General features: G+C 41.4%; 1 protein-coding gene across 2 annotated transcripts in view; it reads left to right on the forward strand.

The window, feature by feature from the left end:
* The window catches only part of RPA1 (replication protein A1), a 79,088-nt gene that overhangs the window by 50,336 nt on the left and 9,983 nt on the right, over positions 1–18,769 (forward strand). For both annotated transcript variants that reach the window (XM_058705978.1, XM_058705979.1), the window contains 8 exons: positions 5,322–5,414; positions 8,976–9,111; positions 10,737–10,839; positions 12,941–13,009; positions 13,149–13,341; positions 13,501–13,640; positions 14,363–14,511; positions 16,942–17,074. In XM_058705978.1, coding sequence (XP_058561961.1) covers positions 5,322–5,414; positions 8,976–9,111; positions 10,737–10,839; positions 12,941–13,009; positions 13,149–13,341; positions 13,501–13,640; positions 14,363–14,511; positions 16,942–17,074 — 1,016 coding nt within the window. The remainder of the gene's footprint in view (positions 1–5,321; positions 5,415–8,975; positions 9,112–10,736; positions 10,840–12,940; positions 13,010–13,148; positions 13,342–13,500; positions 13,641–14,362; positions 14,512–16,941; positions 17,075–18,769) is intronic.

Here is an 18,769-nt window from a genome sequence, read left to right on the forward strand (position 1 = left end):
AATATGGGTGCCTGGGTGGCTCAGTTGGTTAAGCATCCGGCTCTTGGTTTTGGCTCTGGTCATGATCTGGTGGTTTATGGGTTCAAGCCCCGTGTCAGGCTCCACAGCTGGCAGCGTGGAGCCTGCTTGGAATTCTCTCTCTCCCCCGCCCCCACCTCTTCCCCTTCCCTGCTCATGCTGTCTCTCTCAAAATAAACAAACTTAAAAAAAACCCACAAAATACTGTTGGTTACAGTAAACCAACTAGAGTAATGGCTGCTGGAGAAACAGCTACCAGAGTACTGGGAGGGACTCAGCTGGCCTTTGTTCAGAAGCTCCCGCTGAACACACATAAAAATCCTAGTCATCCATGTTTAAATGTCTGCCAGTCTAAATTTAGATAATTAAAAAATATATGTATTTCATTTGCAGTTGCTAATAATCTATCAAATCTTCTCTCTCCCAACCCCACTTTTTACCATATGCCTTATACACTCTCCTTTCAAATACCAGTTTGGTATTTAAGTTGTTCACCCCCATTTCCAGTAAGGATAAGAAAAAAATAGAGAAATGCAAAGTATATAGCTAGACAACTTACCCAAATATAAAATATTTCCAAATAGTTGAAATAAGAGGGGAAAACATTGGACTCCCTGCTGTCAGCCCAGAGCCCACTTCAGATCCTCTGTCCTCTTCTGTCTCTTTGCCCCTCCCCCATTCATGCGCATGCTCTCTCTCAAAAATAAACATTTTAAAAAAAGGTTTTTTTACATTTATTTTTGAGAGACAGGGCACTAGTGGGGGAGGGGCGCACACACACACACACACACACACACACAGAGGCTCCAAACTCCGAGCTGTCACCACAGAGCCCTACATGGGGCTCAAACTCACAAACTATGAGATCATGACCTGAGCCGAAGTCGGATGCTCAACTGACTGAGCCACCCAGGCACCCCGAAAATGAATTAACATTTTTAAAAATCCCTAGCATGAAAAAAAAAAAATAATGCTTTAACTCATATGTTAAAATATCTAAAAAAGTTCAACCTAGAATAGGTAAATAGGCAAGTTATATTATTGAAAATTATGGTAAAATACTCAGAAAAAAATTTACATCTTTTAACTGCAGTTTGGTGGCATTCAGTGCATTCATAGTTGTGCAAGTATCGCCACCATCCATCTCCAGAACTTTTTTTTTTTTTAACATTTTATTTTAAGTAATCTCTACACCCAGCATGGGGCCCCATCTCACAACCCTGAGATCAAGAGTCACATGCTCCACTGACAGGACTGACTAGCCAGGCGCCCCTACAGAACTTTTTCAGTCATCATCTCAAGCTGAAACTCTAACCATTAGACCATAATCCCCCATTCCCTACTCGTGCCAGTCCCTAGTAAACACTGTTGTGTTTTCTGTTGCTGTAATTTGATCACTCTAGTTACCTCATAAAGGTTAGTTATGTTGTGATAGAAATTAAGTGTTAAGAGATCAGCATGATCCCATGACCGTGTCCTATTCAACAAGATACTTGAAGAAGCAGGCATGATACTGAAGAAGGGACTTGAGATGTGTTTGAAACAGTGGAACTAGGTGGAGTGGAGTTTGTATATTTTTATGGCTCCATCTTTAAATATTTAAATCTTTTGATTCTTTTGAATATATTTCTTGAAGCACATAAGTATAGTTTTATTTTTTCCAGTTACTTAGCCCCAATAAGTATAGTTTTATTTTTTCCAGTTATTTTTCCCTACCGATTTAAGAAACAGTTTACTTTAAAATTTCAAAGTGTTCCATCACTAGATACATTGTCAAAGAAGGGCAGTTTTACCATGCAATGACACTTGGTAAATTCAGAGATGATGGAAAAACTAAAAAGTATCACAAAAACTCATTATCAATAATCTAGTCTCTTGGGGAACCTGGGTGGCTCAGTCAGTTAAGCATCCAGCTCTTGATCTCAGCTCAGGTCTTGATCTCAAGGTCATGAGTTCAAGCCCTGTGTGAAGTCTACTTAAAAAAAAAAAAAAAATCTAGGCTCTTTTTTTCTATGTAAGTAAGGTCTCTCAGAACAAAAAGAAATAAAAGGCATCCAAATTGTTAAGGAAGAAATAAAACTTTCCTAAAGACTCCACCAAAACTACTAGCATTGATACATGAATTTGGTGAAGTCACAGGATACAAAACCATTGTACAGAAATCTGTATACACTAATAATGAAGCAGCAGAAAGAGAAATTAAGAAAACAACCCCATTTACAATTACACCAAAAATAATAAAATACCTAGGATAGACTGAATGAAAGAGGTGAAAGACCTGGATCCTGAAAACTATAAAACCCTGATGAAAGAAATTGAAGATGACACAGAGAAATGGAAAGGCATTCCATGTTCACGGATTAGGAGAACAAATATTGTTAAAATGTCTATACCACCCAAAGCAATCTACAGACTTAATGCAATCCTTGTCGAAATACCAGTAGCAATTTTCATAGAACTAGAACAAATAATCCTCAAATCTGTGTGGAATGTTTACAAAAGACTCTGAATAACTAAAGCAGTCTTGAAAGAGAAAAAACTGGAGGTATCATGATTTCAGACTTCAAGTTATACTACAAATTGTAGTAATCAAAACAGTATAGTACTGGTACAAAGATGGACACACAGATCAGTGGAACAGAAAAGAAAACCCACAAATAAACTCATAAGTATGTGATCAATTAATCTTCAACAAAGGAGGAAAGACTATACAATGGGAAAAAGACAGTCTCTCCAACAAATGGTGTTGGGAAAACTGGACCACTTTCTTACACCATACACGAAAATAAACTCAAAATGGATTAAAGACCTGTTGAGAGACCTGAAGAGAGCATAAGCAGGAATTTCTTTGACATTGGCCATAGCAACATTTTTCTAAATGTGTCTCCTGAGACAAGGGAAATAAAAACAAAAATAAACTGTTAGGACTACAGTTTATAAATAAAAAGCTTGGGCATACTGAAGGAAATAGTCAAGAAAACTAAAAAACAATCTAGGGAATGAGAGAAGATATTTGCAAATGATATACCCAAGAAAGGCATAGTATCCAAACTATATAAAGAACTGGTATGTACAACTCAACAGCCAAAAAACAGGCAGAAGATATAAACAGACATTTCTCCAAAAGAGACGTACAGATGGCCAACACATGAAAAGATGCTCAACATCACTCATCGTCAGGGAAATGCAAATCAAAACTACAATGAGATATCACCTCATACCGTGTCAGAATGGCTAAAACCAACAACACAAGAAACAAGTGTTGGCAAGGATGAGGAGTAAAAGGAACCCTCTTGCCCTGTTGGTGGGAATGCAAACTGGGCAGCTACTGTGGAAAACCTTATGGCGGTTCCCTCAAGAAGTTAAAAATAGGGGCGCCTGGGTGGCGCAGTCGGTTAAGCGTCCGACTTCAGCCAGGTCACGATCTCGCGGTCCGTGAGTTCGAGCCCCGCGTCGGGCTCTGGGCCGATGGCTCGGAGCCTGGAGCCTGTTTCCGATTCTGTGTCTCCCTCTCTCTCTGCCCCTCCCCCGTTCATGCTCTGTCTCTCTGTCCCAAAAATAAATAAATAAAAAAAAAAAAAAAAAAAAAAAAGTTGAAAAAAGAAGTTAAAAATAGAAGTACCTTGGGATCCAGTAATAGCACTACTAGGTATTATCCAAAGAAATACAAAAACACTCATTCAGAAGGATACAAGCATCCCTGTGTTTATTGCCGTATTATTTACAGTAGCCAAGTTATGGAAGCAGTCCAAGTGTCCATTGATAGATAAATGGATAAAGAAGATGTGGGGTGTGTGTGTGTGTGTGTGTGTGTGTGTGTGTGTGTACGCACATATATACGATGGAATGTTATTCAGCTATAGAAAGATTGAAATCTTGTCATTCACAACAACATGGAGTGAGCTAGAGAGTATAATGCTAAGTGAACTAAGTGAGTAGGAGAAAGACAAACACCATATTACATCATTCATGTGTAGAATTTAAGAAAGAAAAATAAAAGAAAAAAAAGAGACCAAGAAATAGAATCAACCACAGAGAACAAATTGATGGTGACCAGAGAGGAGGTGGAGGGGGGAATGAGTGAAATAGGTAATTGGGATTAAAGAAAAGCAATAAGCAAGGTCTCAATGTTTCCCTCCGTAGGAAGAACTAAAGAATAAGAAATTCTGTTTTAACCTTTTTAATTTTATGCTAAATTTATTTTACTCAAATGGCACGGTTAGCTCTTCGTTTTGTTGTACTAGTTAAGAGAATATTGGCAGAAGGAAATGAAGTCAGGGTGTAATAGGCCCGTTCGAGGTACAGCCTTGGGAAGCCCAGCAGGAATAAGCCTAGTGATTGGAGAAGGCAGAGACAAGGTGGTGGGTGGGGAGCCTTTTCAGCAGTGCTCACCATGTTTGTTTGTAGGACTTTCTAGGAAATCTTTTTGAGCTGTATTTGTGTGAACAGCCTAAATTAGTGCCCACCACAAAGGCAAAATCAAATTCCATAAATCTATTATTTTTTTTACATTAGGTATATTTTGCAGTTTTAACATTTTTCAACTCCTAAAGCACTTGTAGAAAGGGTGAAGGGCAAATAAATACTCTCGTGGTATGGTATTTCTTATTTTCTGCTTGAGAGACATGTTCGTTTCCCCTCCTTTCCTTTTAATCTTCCTGTTTCCTTGACACACCTGCTTCTGAACCCCATCTCATCTCTCCCTGCTGTGACAGTTCACTAGCACTTCACGGTACCTAAGCCTCTTTCAACTCTCATTTTCCACCAACTGCCGGTTTCAAAATAAGGTGGCTTTGTTTGGGAGGGAAAGGGTAGAATCCTTTCTGAATGTCTCCTTTTCCTTTGAAGCAGGAGCACTTCAGAGACAATTGAACTGCTTTTAGGTTTTTCTTACCACCCAGCTTTTGCTTCTGATAGATCCTGCCGTGAACACAGTTCTGTTGATGACATCGATTTGTTGCTATGGAAATAGTGGTAATGTCACCGATTCAGCCCAGTGACTTGACTTCAGGTTCAGGCAGGAGAAATGGGCAAGGCCTTAGGGGAGAACCTCATTAAAACTGAAAGCTATCAATTATAAACAGGTGAAAGGTGAATGGAGCCAACCTTTCATATAATGAAAACAAAAGTGAACCCCTAGCAAATTGACTGCATGCAGTTGAATGCAACAGCATGAATTCTGACCCATGAGAGTCTTTAACGAAATAAAAAAATTACACTTTCTTGGAGTATTTCTTCTGCTTAAGTGTAAATCTTTTAAGCTGAATTATTTGCACTAAAGTTGTCATTTTTTGGGTTCCCAGGACACGGGCAGCAGCAGGTAGTTCCTTCTCCGGCCTCAGCAGCCAACCCGCCAGCCAGCAAGCCCCAGCAACAGAATGGGAGCTCAGGGATGGGTAAGCTACTACTGTGTGAGGACACGTGGCGATTATATGTATCAGGCTTCTGAGTAGTGTTTAAAAATTTAACCTGGGACTAGAGGGAGTTTTCAAAATGTCATTCATGCTAGTTGCTTCTTGCAAAGGATAGTTCCAATTCTTACAGTAAAGTATGTGATTGAAAAAATGATTAAAGATAGCCTTTTAAAGATACTTCATATGCCTGTTTTAATCAGAATGATACACTGTTCTCTGTTAATAGTTTATCTGGTGGTTTCTCACATCTTACGTTTTGCACTCTCTTGACTTGTGAATTTACATATCTTTTAAATTTGCACCTTTTAACTGTTTGGAATCCCCTTAACTGAATTTCGCTTGTCTCTCTCCAAGTTTCCCATTTGGGGCCCTCACGGGTATTTATCTTAATGTGAAGACGGTATCATTTATACCGGTCATAGGTTCTGCTTCTCAGTCTCATGGATGAGAAATCATTTCTTCCTTTAACTCTCTGCAGTAGGTCCTGAGAGGCTATAATGGAATCATTTTGTTTACTTTCTGGCCTTCACTTTAGGAACTACTATTGAGAATGATGATGTGTGGAATTTGGTTGGATTTATTTTTAGAGGTCCTTTTTTTCTGTCACAGTGTCTCATACACCCCCTCCTCTCTTCCTCTCAACTATTAATTGCTAATTTTAAATGCTGAGATTTTAAGAAAAACAAGGTTAAGGCATCACTAAGGTGGCTGTGAAACTTTCAGGACATGGGACTTCATTGTTCTTTGATGTTTGTATCTATCTTGCAATATCTGTCAATCTACCTTCCATCTAGCTCCCCTGTATACGTGTATCTATTTATACACAACTCTCAAATTATGTTCTGTTGAAGGAGGTAGTGGCATAGATATACTAACATGGTAAATAATGTAAAAGTCACTTCCTTAAGCCTGAAATGCAAATCGTATATTGTTCCTTTCCTTCTTCTCACAGATTTATTTTCCCAGTTGTCTGTCTTTGGCTTATATTAACATTTATTTTTTATTTATTTATTTATTTTTTTAAATTTTTTTTAACATTTATTTATTTTTGAGACAGAGAGAGACAGAGTATGAACAGGGGAGGGGCAGAGAGAGAGGGAGACACAGAATCTGAAATGGGCTCCAGGCTCTGAGCTGTCAGCACAGAGCCTGACGCGGGGCTCGAACCCACGGACCGTGAGATCATGACCTGAGCCGAAGTCGGATGCTTAACCGACTGAGCCACCCAGGTGCCCCTTAACATTTATTTTTAAAAGTCAGTTAATGCTTTTTTGGGGCACCTGGGTGGCGCAGTCGGTTAAGCGTCCGACTTCAGCCAGGTCACGATCTCGCGGTCCGTGAGTTCGAGCCCCGCGTCAGGCTCTGGGCTGATGGCTCGGAGCCTGGAGCCTGTTTCCGATTCTGTGTCTCCCTCTCTCTCTGCCCCTCCCCCGTTCATGCTCTGTCTCTCTCTGTCCCAAAAATAAAAAAATAAAAAAAATAAAAAAACGTTGATAAAAGTCAGTTAATGCTTTTTAAACACACATCAGCTGGGTGGTGAAAGAAAAAAAGACTGGGTGTGTATTGAGGGGAAGCGTGTTTTGTATAACTATCTTCTTGATGATATTACGTATGCATATACACATGTATTCTGCGAAGTTCACTTGCTTCCTTGCATAGTCTTGATGCAATTATTACTGTTGTATGTGTAGTTCTCTCTTGACTCCTCAGTTAGAATAGGAAATGTTAAGATCTAGGACAGTCTGTATGGTTTTTATTAAATGCTGCAAATACTGGGGCACCTGAGTCAGTTGTGACTGGGGCTCAGTCAGTTGTGTCTGTCTCTTAATTTTGGCTCAGGTCGTGATCCCAGCGTTGTGGGAAGGAGCCCTTCATCGGATTCCAGGCTGAGCGTGCAGCCTGCTTAAGGTTATTTCTCTTCCCACTCCCTGGCTCATGCACATGCTCTCTCTAAAATTTAAAAAAAAAATTTTTTTGTAATGCTACAAATACCTAGAATAATGTCTTACAGGTTGTACAAACTCAGTAAATAAATGCTGAATAATGATAGGTTTACATCTCTAGCAAAATTCCATTCTAAAGAAATGTTTTGATAGAGAAGATTTGAAGTAATTGGACTAAATTACATTTTCTGAATTTGGAGGTTGAAACTTTATAGAAACTGTGCATATAAAGGAATTCCTGTGTTTATAAGCTTTAATTACCTGTTTTTTTCCAAGTGCACAGTAGCTGCTTAGGCTTGGGTAAAGAGGCAGAAGGGATCTTGGTTCCCAGCCACCTGGTTGTCTTGAACCAAAAACTGATTGTTGCCCTTTGCCCCCAACTAAACCCAGTCGCATAGACTTCAGTGTAGACCTTTCAGTCCTATAGACCAGTTGAGAACAGTGCGTTTTCTGAAGATGTTTTGAGGTAAAATATTTGTGATAGGTATTGGTGTCCTTCACCTCAGATGGTTCATCTACTGTGTCCTTCACCTCCTAACCTTTTCTTCTGCTTTTTTTTCTTAATGTTTATTTTTGAGAGAGAGACCGAGCAGAGGTGGGGCGGAAAGAGAGACACACACACGGAATCCAAAGCAACCCCAGGCTGAGCTCTCAGCACAGAGCCCGATGCGGGGCTCAGACTCATGAATGGTGAGATCATGATCTGAGCTGAAGTCGGACACTTAACTGAGTCACCCAGGCGCCCCGCTTCTGTTTTTTTTTTTTTCTTATACATGCAGTGACTTGCCGTTGGTTTGACCAGTCAAGGATGTTGGTTGCTTTTCTTTCTCTGACCCATTATCTCTCCCGTTGATACAATAAGGTAGTTTAAGAAGGATGAGTCTCAGTTGAGCATCCAACTCTTTTTTTTTTTTTTTTCAACGTTTTTAATTTATTTTTGGGACAGAGAGAGACAGAGCATGAACGGGGGAGGGGCAGAGAGAGAGGGAGACACAGAATCGGAAACAGGCTCCAGGCTCTGAGCCATCAGCCCAGAGCCTGACGCGGGGCTCGAACTCACGGACCGCGAGATCGTGACCTGGCTGAAGTCGGACGCTTAACCGACTGCGCCACCCAGGCGCCCCTGAGCATCCAACTCTTGATTTCGATTCTTGATCTTACAGTTTGTGGGTTTGAGCCCTGTGTCGGGCTCTGCATTGGCAGTGTGGAGCCTTCTTGGGATTGTCTCCCTCCCTCCCTCCCTCTCTCTCTCTCTCTCTCTCTCCCCCAAAATAAATTTTTTAAAAAAGTTAAAAAGGACAGGCCTCTGAAAGAGCAGTGTCTGGACTCACTACTATTATCATCTTGACCTCAGTCATAGCTTAAGTCAGCAAATAAAGTAGTAAGCTGCTGTGTGCCCAGCCTTCATTCTCCATCTCTTTTCTAGCTGCCTGTTTTGGTCTCTGATGTCCATATCTCTTGATTGATAAAAAGGAAAAACTCGTTGCCTTTCATTTTGTATGATTTCATGAGCAACACCTCAGTAATTGAGAGTTATTACAAAACTTACATAAAATTTATGTAGACCAATGATTGCCCTTCTTTCTGTTTGTTTTTAAAGGTTCCACTGCATCTAAGACTTATGGTGCCTCAAAGATATTTGGAAAAGCTGGAGCTACCAACCTAGCGAACACAGGTTCTGGAGGAACACAGGTCAAAGTGGTACCCATCGCCAGCCTCACCCCTTACCAATCCAAGTGAGTTTTTCCATAGAGTACGTTCAGAATGTACTTACAGTATGATGCTAGGGGTTATTATGGGCTCTTGCATTATGTATATGCGAACTTCAGGGCTATCATACATAAAGTAAGTTTCATCTCTTTTTTTCCCTCCAGAGGGGGAAGAGGGTACAAATTGTGGCAACCATTAACTCTCTTATCATAAAAGAATGGCAAGAATGGGGCTCCTGGGTGGCTTAGTCGGTTAAGCGTCCGGCTTCAGCTCAGGTCATGATCTCACGCTCTGTGAGTTCGAGCCCCACATTGGGCTCTGTGCTGACAGCTCAGAGTCTGGAGCCTGCTTCAGATTCTGTATCTCCTTCTCTGTTTCTGCCTCTCCCCGGCTTACTCTTTCTCAAAAATAAATAAATGTTAAAAAAAAAAAAAAGGCAAGAAAAGCAATCTACTGTAGATTATGGAGTTTCATTAATTTTGAAAGAATTTGATTTGAAAAATATTTAATGCCTTAAATCCATTTATCATCAGGAGTAAAAAATTAATATTTGTTGTAATTCAGAAGACATTTCATCTTCTCATCATATAAATAAGTGACTTTTAGTCTAAAAATTGTTAGTATGATTTAGGTGACTAAAAAAATCTGTACTATTAGTATAACTGCATTACTATACCCTGAATGGATATTTCTTTTTTTTTTTTAAGGTGTATTTATTTTTGAAGGAGAGAGAGAGAGACAGAGAGACAGAGAGAGACAGCTCATGAGTGGGGGAGGGGCAGAGAGAGAGAGAGGGAGACACAGACTCCAAAGTGGGCTCCAGGCTCTGAACTGTCAGCACAGAGCCCGACACAGGGCTCAAACTCACAAACCATGAGATCATGACCTGAGTCAAAGTCAGATGCTTAACCAACTGAGCCACTCAGGCACCCCTGGATATTTCTTATATATAATTCTTTTCCATTTGATTTTAGCAGTTGAGAATGAGTGAATTCTCTTTTCAGAGTTCTTTCAGCTATGTTTTTATTCATTCTTCAACTCTTTGCAGTGTAGGGGTAAGGAGTAAGGTAACTAATGTGCCCAACACGTGCCAACCAGGATAGGCACCAAGACTGGATATTGATTGAATCTTGTGCCTCCTTTTTTTAGTGGCCTCTGTCTGAGGTCATAGTACTTTGGTGTGTTTTCCTTTGGTAGCTCACCAATACCGTGTTCCATAATTTTGTATTTATATTCAGTGTGTGTTAGAATGGAGACAGAAGTTTGACACCAGTTTTATCAGTTCCCATAATTGAAAATAGTGGCAAAATATAATTGCTGGTATTACTGCATTTTCTAGCTTAGAACCTTTCATTAAGGGGATACCGTTGCCTTGGTGATGCTTTTTGGAGAAGGGAGAGGGTTTATAAATTTACTAATTTGACAGGAGAATGAGTTAGTGTTAAATCATCTCGTATGTTTTACTACTTACTTATTCTATAAACTGTCAAACCTGTATGTCCTCTTGGGGTTTTAATTAGCTGGATTAAAATACAGCTTATATTGAAAAATGGAATATGCATAAGATAAAGACTATAGGAAGATAATAGGGCACCCTTTTAGACATTTCCCACGTAAGACTGAGCACTAACATAATCTGTTTGGTTTCTAGGTGGACTATCTGTGCTCGAGTTACCAACAAAAGTCAGATCCGTACCTGGAGTAATTCCCGGGGGGAAGGGAAGCTCTTCTCCCTAGAACTAGTTGATGAAAGTGTGAGTATTTGTCAAGTGGGGAAATAGGAGGAGCCTAAGAAACAGAGGGCTCATCTCTGTGCAGGCCTATGAGATGAGGAACAGTAGTAAGCCAAAAATAAACATGATTGTTATTGTGGTTTTTCCTGTCTGTATTCTTTTGATGGCTCTCTATGTGCAAAGGGTTAAAGGTCTTAAATAAAATCCTTCATTTTACTTTATTGAAAAGCAATTTTTTTAAATTATTGTTTTTAGATAGGCTTCACACCCAACAGGGGCCTGGAATTCATGACCCTGAGATCAAGAGTCACATGCTCGGGGAACCCAGCTGACTCATTCGATGGAGCATGTGACTCTTGATCTCGGTGTAGTGAGTTTGAGCCCCACGTTGGGTGTAGAGATGAGATTACTTAAAAAAAAAAAAGAAAAAAAAAAGCCACGCGCTGTACCAACTGAACCAACCAGGCACTTCTAAAATCCTTGATTTTAAATGAAAGCATTTGTAGAAATTTGTTTGTTTGTTTGTTTGTTTGTTTGGGGGCGGAGGCAGGTGAGCAAGGGGCAGAGAGAGAGAGAAGCGGGGCTCATGCTCAACCAATGTTGGACTTGAACTCACGAACCGTGAGAACATGACCTGAGCTGAAGTCAGATGCTTAACAACTGAGCCACCCAGGGTGCCCAATAATTAGTTTTTTAAATGTATAAGCAGCCTCATGAGCAGTAGAAAGCAGAGACACTCTGTCTGACTTGTTAGCAGGCTAAGTTGAAGCCCTGAGAGGTGATGTCTGGTTATGAGCAAAGTGTTGCTTTGGGCCACAGCAGAAGGCATATAACAGCCACCTTGAAAAGTGAGTGGTTGGGGCGCCTGGGTGGCTCAGTCGGTTAAGCGGCCGACTTCGGCTCAGGTCATGATCTCGCGGTCTGTGAGTTCGAGCCCCGCATCAGGCTCTGTGCTGACCGCTCAGAGCCTGGAGCCTGTTTGGGATTCTGTGTCTCCCTCTCTCTCTGACCCTCCTCCGTTCATGCTCGCTCGCTCTCTGTCTCAAAAATAAATGTTAAAAAAAAATTTTTTTTTAAAAAGAAAAGTGAGTGGTTTTGTGGGAGATGGATTCTGGCTGTGCAAACTCTATACTTAAACAAAACCAAAGCATGATGAAGAGACAAAACATCCAAGTTGTGGAATCTCTCGACAGTCTCGTTAGCTGTTTGTTAGTTTTATTTATAATTCCTAGTATGTACTTCACACATTGTTTTCAAGCTGCTGCCTACATCCTATTGGTTCAAACTTCTGCAAGGGCGGGGGAAAATTGGTGGTTTGTTTTGGGTTTTTAGTTTTTGGAAGATGGAGTGATATCCCAAATGTATTGACTGTGTGATGGCAGAATCAGTATCAGAACCTAATTTTTTACCAAATTATTGGTCTGATCTGTCAGTTGGCAAAAATTTGAGCCTTTTTTAAGTTTCTTATCCATCTATAGTTTGTTTTTGTTTTTTAAGTGAAGATTTTATTTTTAAGTAATCTCTACACCCAGCGTGGGGCTTAAACTCACAACCCCGAGATCAAGAGTCACATGCTCCACCAACGAGCCAGCCGGGTGTCCCCATCTATAGTACTTTGACTGACAGAAAAGTAAAGTGAAAATCAAATCACAAGCAACTTGAAAACGTGACTTATTGTAACATTTTGACAGTGACTCCCGAATGTATCCCTCGCTTGACGCCAACGTGAGGGCAGCTGGTGATTCATTTGGCTCATCACGCTTCCTTGTGGGCTTCATTCGTGTCAGTGTTCAAAATTTGTTTTTATTTCTGTTGTCAGAATATTAAAATCACTAGGTTCATCGTGGGTTTTTTTGTTTTGCCTTGTTTTTAGGGTTCTAATTTGAGGTTCATAAAGCACCGTAACAGGATCAGCTAGTTAAACCCAAGTTGTTGGCTGGGGTTAATAGCTTGAATGTGTGACCACAAAATACGTGTTTCTGGGGCATCTGTAGACCTCTCACACATCCCATTTGTGCTTGTGTTACTGCTTAAAGATGTCATTTTGACACCACGGTGTCCTGCTTTTCAGTGGTAAAACCTGATGGACACAATTCTAACCGGTTCTTGCTTGTTTCTGCAGGGTGAAATCAGAGCTACTGCTTTCAATGAGCAAGTGGACAAGTTTTTTCCCCTTATTGACATGAACAAGGTATGGTGGTGTCGCGTTGAGAACTGAAACAGTTGAGTGGCATGGGGGACTCTCGTCCTTCGGAGAACGGCGTAGTGGTGAGGAATTTGTGGTTTAATCTGATAGACTGCCCACGTTCCACAGCTTGCCTCTTTTGCAGGTCTATTACATCTCTAAAGGCACCCTGAAGATTGCTAACAAACAGTTCACAGCTGTTAAAAATGACTATGAGATGACCTTCAATAATGAGACTTCCGTCGTGCCCTGTGAAGATGGTCATCACTTACCAACAGTTCAGTTTGATTTCACAGCGATTGGTGACCTGGAGAATAAGTCTAAAGATTCTCTGATAGGTAAGCCTGCAAATGAGAGCAAAGAGAGTTGGGATTATTAGTTTTTGTTTGCAACATGTAAGGGAAATGTAAGGCTTAAGTGCTCGCCATTCAACCTTGGATCATGCTGTAATGGGAGCTTTGACCGTTTTTTGCTAACACATTGTGCCTGTATTTTAGACATAATTGGGATCTGCAAGAGCTATGAAGATGCCACCAAAATCACAGTGAAGTCTAACAACAGAGAAGTTTCGAAGAGAGACATCTATTTGATGGACATGTCGGGGAAAGTGGTGACCACTACTCTGTGGGGAGAAGATGTGAGCATTTGTACTGAGCAGTCAGAGCGTGTGCAGAAGGCAGAGATGTAAAGAGCTGGGTGGCTGTCTTGTCTTAAGAGTTGTGGGTTATGCTAAGCGAAATTAGAGAAAGACAAATATCATATGATTTCACTCATATGGGGATTTTAAGAGACAAAACAGATGAACATAAGGGAAAGGAAACAAAAATAATATAAAAACAGGGAGGGGGACAAAACAGAAGAGACTCTTAAATATGGAGAACAAACAGAGGGTTACTGGAGGGGTTGTGGGGGGGTGGGGATGGGCTAATTGGGTAAGGGGCATGAAGGAATCTACTCCTGAAATCATTGTTGCACCATATGCTAACTAATTTGGATGTAAATTTAAAAAAATAAAAAAAAAAAAGTTGTGGGGCCTTGGCCATGTAGGCCCTTCCTAATGAAGGATTGAGCTGTCTAGGGAATATTTGAAATTCTTTATTTGATTTACTTTTGTGAGGTATGCTATGATTTAAGTTTTATACAGAGAGGTGATCTTTCTTCTAACCCTAGATTAGTTTTAATGTATCTTTGAACAGATTCCTGGGAGTGAGGTTAACTTGGATAGATTCCATGTACTATTTTATTGCATTTATTCTACTATTGACTGTGTTCCTTGTTTTCTATAAAAATGTTCTGTGTGTTCTTCCTGACAGTGACACCTGTTCACTGTATTTGATTGGTGTTTTTGTTGTTACCCAGGCTGATAGATTTGATGGTTCTAGACAACCTGTGATGGCTATCAAAGGAGCCAGAGTTTCTGATTTTGGTGGACGGAGCCTCTCTGTACTGTCTTCAAGCACGGTCATTGTGAATCCTGACATCCCGGAGGCCTATAAGCTTCGTGGATGGTAGGTATTTTGGGGCTAAACCAAGGGGTCATTTGAGCCTGGCCTTTGAGAAGAAGTGGCTCTTTTGGTTCTTATGATCAGTATGTGAGCTGTCTGCAGAACAGAGGGCTTTGTTACCGAATGGAGCAGTTCCTCTATTTCTCGGAGGCATTATGCCTTCTGAGAGGATGGCTTTAAAGCCCTTAAACTGACAAGCCTGTAATCCCATGACAAACCCAGAGATTCCGGAGGAGGCAGTTAGCATGGACGTGCCGCATGCTGACCTCTATCCTGCCAAAGTAGGGTGGGGCCAGGCTGTTCCAGCCGGGACCCGAGGGACCGTAAGCTAAAGCCAGCTTTCTTTCCTAGGTTTAAAGCTGTGGGCTTCTGTGGTGTGGGCGAAGAGTGTACTTCCCTGTTCTGTCCAGTTGTTGGTGCTGAGCACATCTTCCGGTGTGTTCACTGGACTCTGATAAAGTGCAGTGGAAACAGTGGGCTCTTGTTGGCACTGCATTGTTATTCCCAGGCACTCGGATGAGAGCCTGTTAAGGTTGCACTCTGTCTGGCTTTTTAGGGTGTTAAAACTCTGCCTTTAAAGAGCACTTCAAACTGAAACATAGTGTGCAAGAATTGATGTGGTCAGGGAAAAACACTTCAGCTTGAGCTTAAATAATTTGTGTAGCTGTAGTCCCAGGGGATTGTATTGGTTTCCACCTATGTCTTAGGGTTTTAGTGATTAAACAATTCGCTCCTGTGACATACTTCTCGTTTTTATTTTGAGTGTAATGTGAACCAGTAGTAGCACTAGTGTTTGAGTAGTTTCATGAAACATCTACTAGAGTGTTCGTGACACTTAAGCCAGCCTCCTGAGTATGGTCCACACGTATCTGTATTTAGCTATTCTGGTAGCTGGCATTGCATTATAAGGCAGGTCCCGCTCATAGTCTGACCAGAAATAACCACAGCTGTGGTCTGTCCTTCTCGCTTGATTTTCTTTCAGGCTCTAGAGCTTGACCCCAGGTTAATGGCATGCCCACATTAAGGTCTTCATATTTTACTTGTCTAACAGTGATCCTGGTCAACATAAAAAGGCACGGCTGTCTCCAGAATAAAATAACCTGCCGTTGATCAAAGAGAAGTTCACTGCACACACTCCACCTAGGCATGGGTTGGAGATGTTTGATCTTGGTTGTAACAATGTGGAGGGGTTTTTGTTGTTTTCTTTTCTTTTTTCCAATGTGGAATTTTTTTATTGTAAGAAGGGCTGCTTCAGTCTTTGCTCTGCTGATTCCTGATGAGCTATCTTTGGTGGCAAATGTCTCCTTGGAGTTTTTGAAACCGTAAACTGGTGTAGATAGTGGTGAAATGGATTTATGGACCTTGCTGTGCTTCTGTGACGGATTTAGCCGCTTCCCTGACAGAATGTGAAGGCAATTGTCTGCAGCTTAGGGCAGCACCCATTCTGTGACATGGTCCCTATTTAAGGAGCCTGCTCTCTCTCTGGTTAGCTTTCACTTATCCTCCTTTTAGATGACATTGGCATGTTTTTAATCTCAGACTGACTCCTCCCTCCCTCAAGTATGTTTCTGAGCCGTTTTCCTTCATGTCAGCTGATACGTGTTCAGGAAATATAATCAGTTTTAATCATAATGCAACACAAATTAATGTTAATTTTAATATTGGCATAGGTAGAACCTCACTAAGATAAATCTACAAGAAAATAGATAATATCTTAAATTACTTCGGGTTACGTAATCTTTAGATTCTCTATCAGGCTTATAAGATCTTTTACCATGAAATTTTTTTTTTTCCCACAAAAAACGTGACAGTCAATATGCTGACTGTCACTTTCTATACTGATACAGTTCAGTGATGATAAAAATGTGGCTACTTGCTGAGAATGAGCATCAGTAGCCTAAAGAACTGTGTATAACAGATGCTAATTTAAGAAAAGGTTCTGTGATATTCTGGCACTGTCTTTCTTGACCACTGGGGGGCATCAGAGCAATTGAGATGAAAAGAGGTCATTCACTTCCTGCAGTTGGCTTAAGATACAAGGAGGAACATAATCATTTCAGCCCATGTGACCACGACCTATGAATGTAGGACAGGTGGGGGGGCTAGTGAATAGCCTCTGATGTCTAGAAACAAGTAGCATATTCAGTAAGTATAATAAAGGGGGCGCCTGGGTGGCGCAGTCGGTTAAGCGTCCGACTTCAGCCAGGTCACGATCTCGCGGTCCGTGAGTTCAAGCCCCACGTCGGGCTCTGGGCTGATGGCTCGGAGCCTGGAGCCTGTTTCCGATTCTGTGTCTCCCTCTCTCTGCCCCTCCGCCCTTCATGCTCTGTTTCTCTCTGTCCCAAAAATAAATAAAAAACGTTGAAAAAAAAAAAATTAAAAAAAAAAAAATAAGTATAATAAAGTACCTGTTGTTCTTTGTTTATTTTTCAGGTTTGACTCTGAAGGACAAGCCTTAGATGGTGTTTCCATCTCTGATCTAAAGAGTGGAGGAACAGGAGGTAGCAACACCAACTGGAAAACTCTATATGAGGCTAAATCAGAGAACCTAGGCCATGGTGACAAGGTAGCCCACATTCCTAACTTTCTTCACAAAAGCATATGGAGTGTGCGGAAGGATGAGTTTTCCAACCTGATTTCTGGTACCACCTGTCAGACATTCATTCAGAGCTGTGATTCTTACCTGGAGGTCTGACCAGAGCATGGCGTGACAGTTGAGAATCACCAGAGTGAGGGAGTCGTGCTTACTAATAGGCTATGTCATATCCCTCAGGTATCCTGCGGCAGAAAAACATTAGAAACTCTGACTTAGAGAGTTAATTCTTAGAGGGATCCTGATGAAGTGGTAATAACTTCGGGTCTATGTTTGTGTTTGCTGATTGTGCCTGCAAGTTGAAGTGCCCACACACCAAGAAGGTGGGTTTTGAGGTTATAGCTAACACTGAGCACTAGTCAGGCTCAGGGTCAGACATCAGGCAGTTCACACGTGCCCTCACTGGCTGTACAGTATTAAACTCTCACGGGCTGAGATTTTGCCACTGTTCTCTGATGGGAATCGGCTCTGGTATTTGACTTTAGTTGCAGCTTCCTTTCAATGTTTGTATGTGATGACTCTCTTCCTGTCTTGATCTAAACCTGTATTCTGCCAGCAGTTCATTATTTAAGTCATTTATTTCTCCTTTATGCTCCCCAAAAGAGCAATTCCTACTTTTATTGTTTTCATATTATATAATACAGTTTTTATTCCTTCCCCCTCGTTTCACTATACTCCCTTATCCCTCATTGTCGTCAACGGCATCTGATGATGCTGTCATATGGCATCTTGAGACTTAAACATGAGACAGATAGGTATTGTCTTGTCATAGGAACAGCCACTGTTCAGGTTCTCTTTTCCCAATTTTCTTCTTAGATCTACAGGTAGACTGTGTGTAATAAATCAGGCCTGTGGGCACCTGGCTGGCTCAGTCAGAAGAGCAGGTGACTCTTGATCTTGGGTCCTACATTGGGTGTAGAGATTACTTTAAAAAAAAAGAAAGAAAGAAAAAGAAATCAGGGACGCTTGGGTGGCTCGGTCAGTTAAGCATCTGATTCTTGATATCAGCTCAGGTCATGATCTTACGGTTGTGGGATTGAGCCCACGTTGGGCTCTGCGCTCATAGCACATAACCTGCTTGGGATTCTCTCTCTCTCCTTCCCTCTCTGCCCCTCCCTCTCTCTCTGCCTCTCTCTCTCTCTCTCTCTCCATCTCCCCCCCTCCCTCCCTCCCTCCCTCACAGTAAGTAAACATTAAAAAGAAGAAGAGGAAGAAGAAAAGAAAAATCATGACTGGAGAGTACCCATTTGTACCTAAACTTTATTCTTTTAATTTTTTTTTAATGTTTATTTTTGAGAGAGAGAGAGTGCGAGCAGGGGAGGGACAGAGAGAGAGGGAGACACAGAATCCGAAGCAGGCTCCAGGCTCCGAGCTGTCAACACAGAGCCCGACGCGAGGCTCGAACCCACGAACCATGAGATCGTGACCTGAGCCAAAGTTGGACACTTAACCGACTGAGCCACCCAGGCGCCCCTGTACCTGTACTTTAAAGTCGTGAATTGGGGCGCCTGGGTGGCTCAGTCGGTTAAGCGTCCGACTTCGGCTCAGGTCACGATCTCGCGGTCTGTGAGTTCGAGCCCCACATAGGGCTCTGTGCTGACTGCTCAGAGCCTGGAGCCTGTTTCAGATTCTGTGTCTCCCTCTCTCTCTGACCCTCCCCCGTTCATG

Source organism: Neofelis nebulosa, chromosome 16 (assembly GCF_028018385.1).
Source record: "Neofelis nebulosa isolate mNeoNeb1 chromosome 16, mNeoNeb1.pri, whole genome shotgun sequence".
Taxonomy (NCBI): Eukaryota; Metazoa; Chordata; class Mammalia; order Carnivora; family Felidae; genus Neofelis; species Neofelis nebulosa.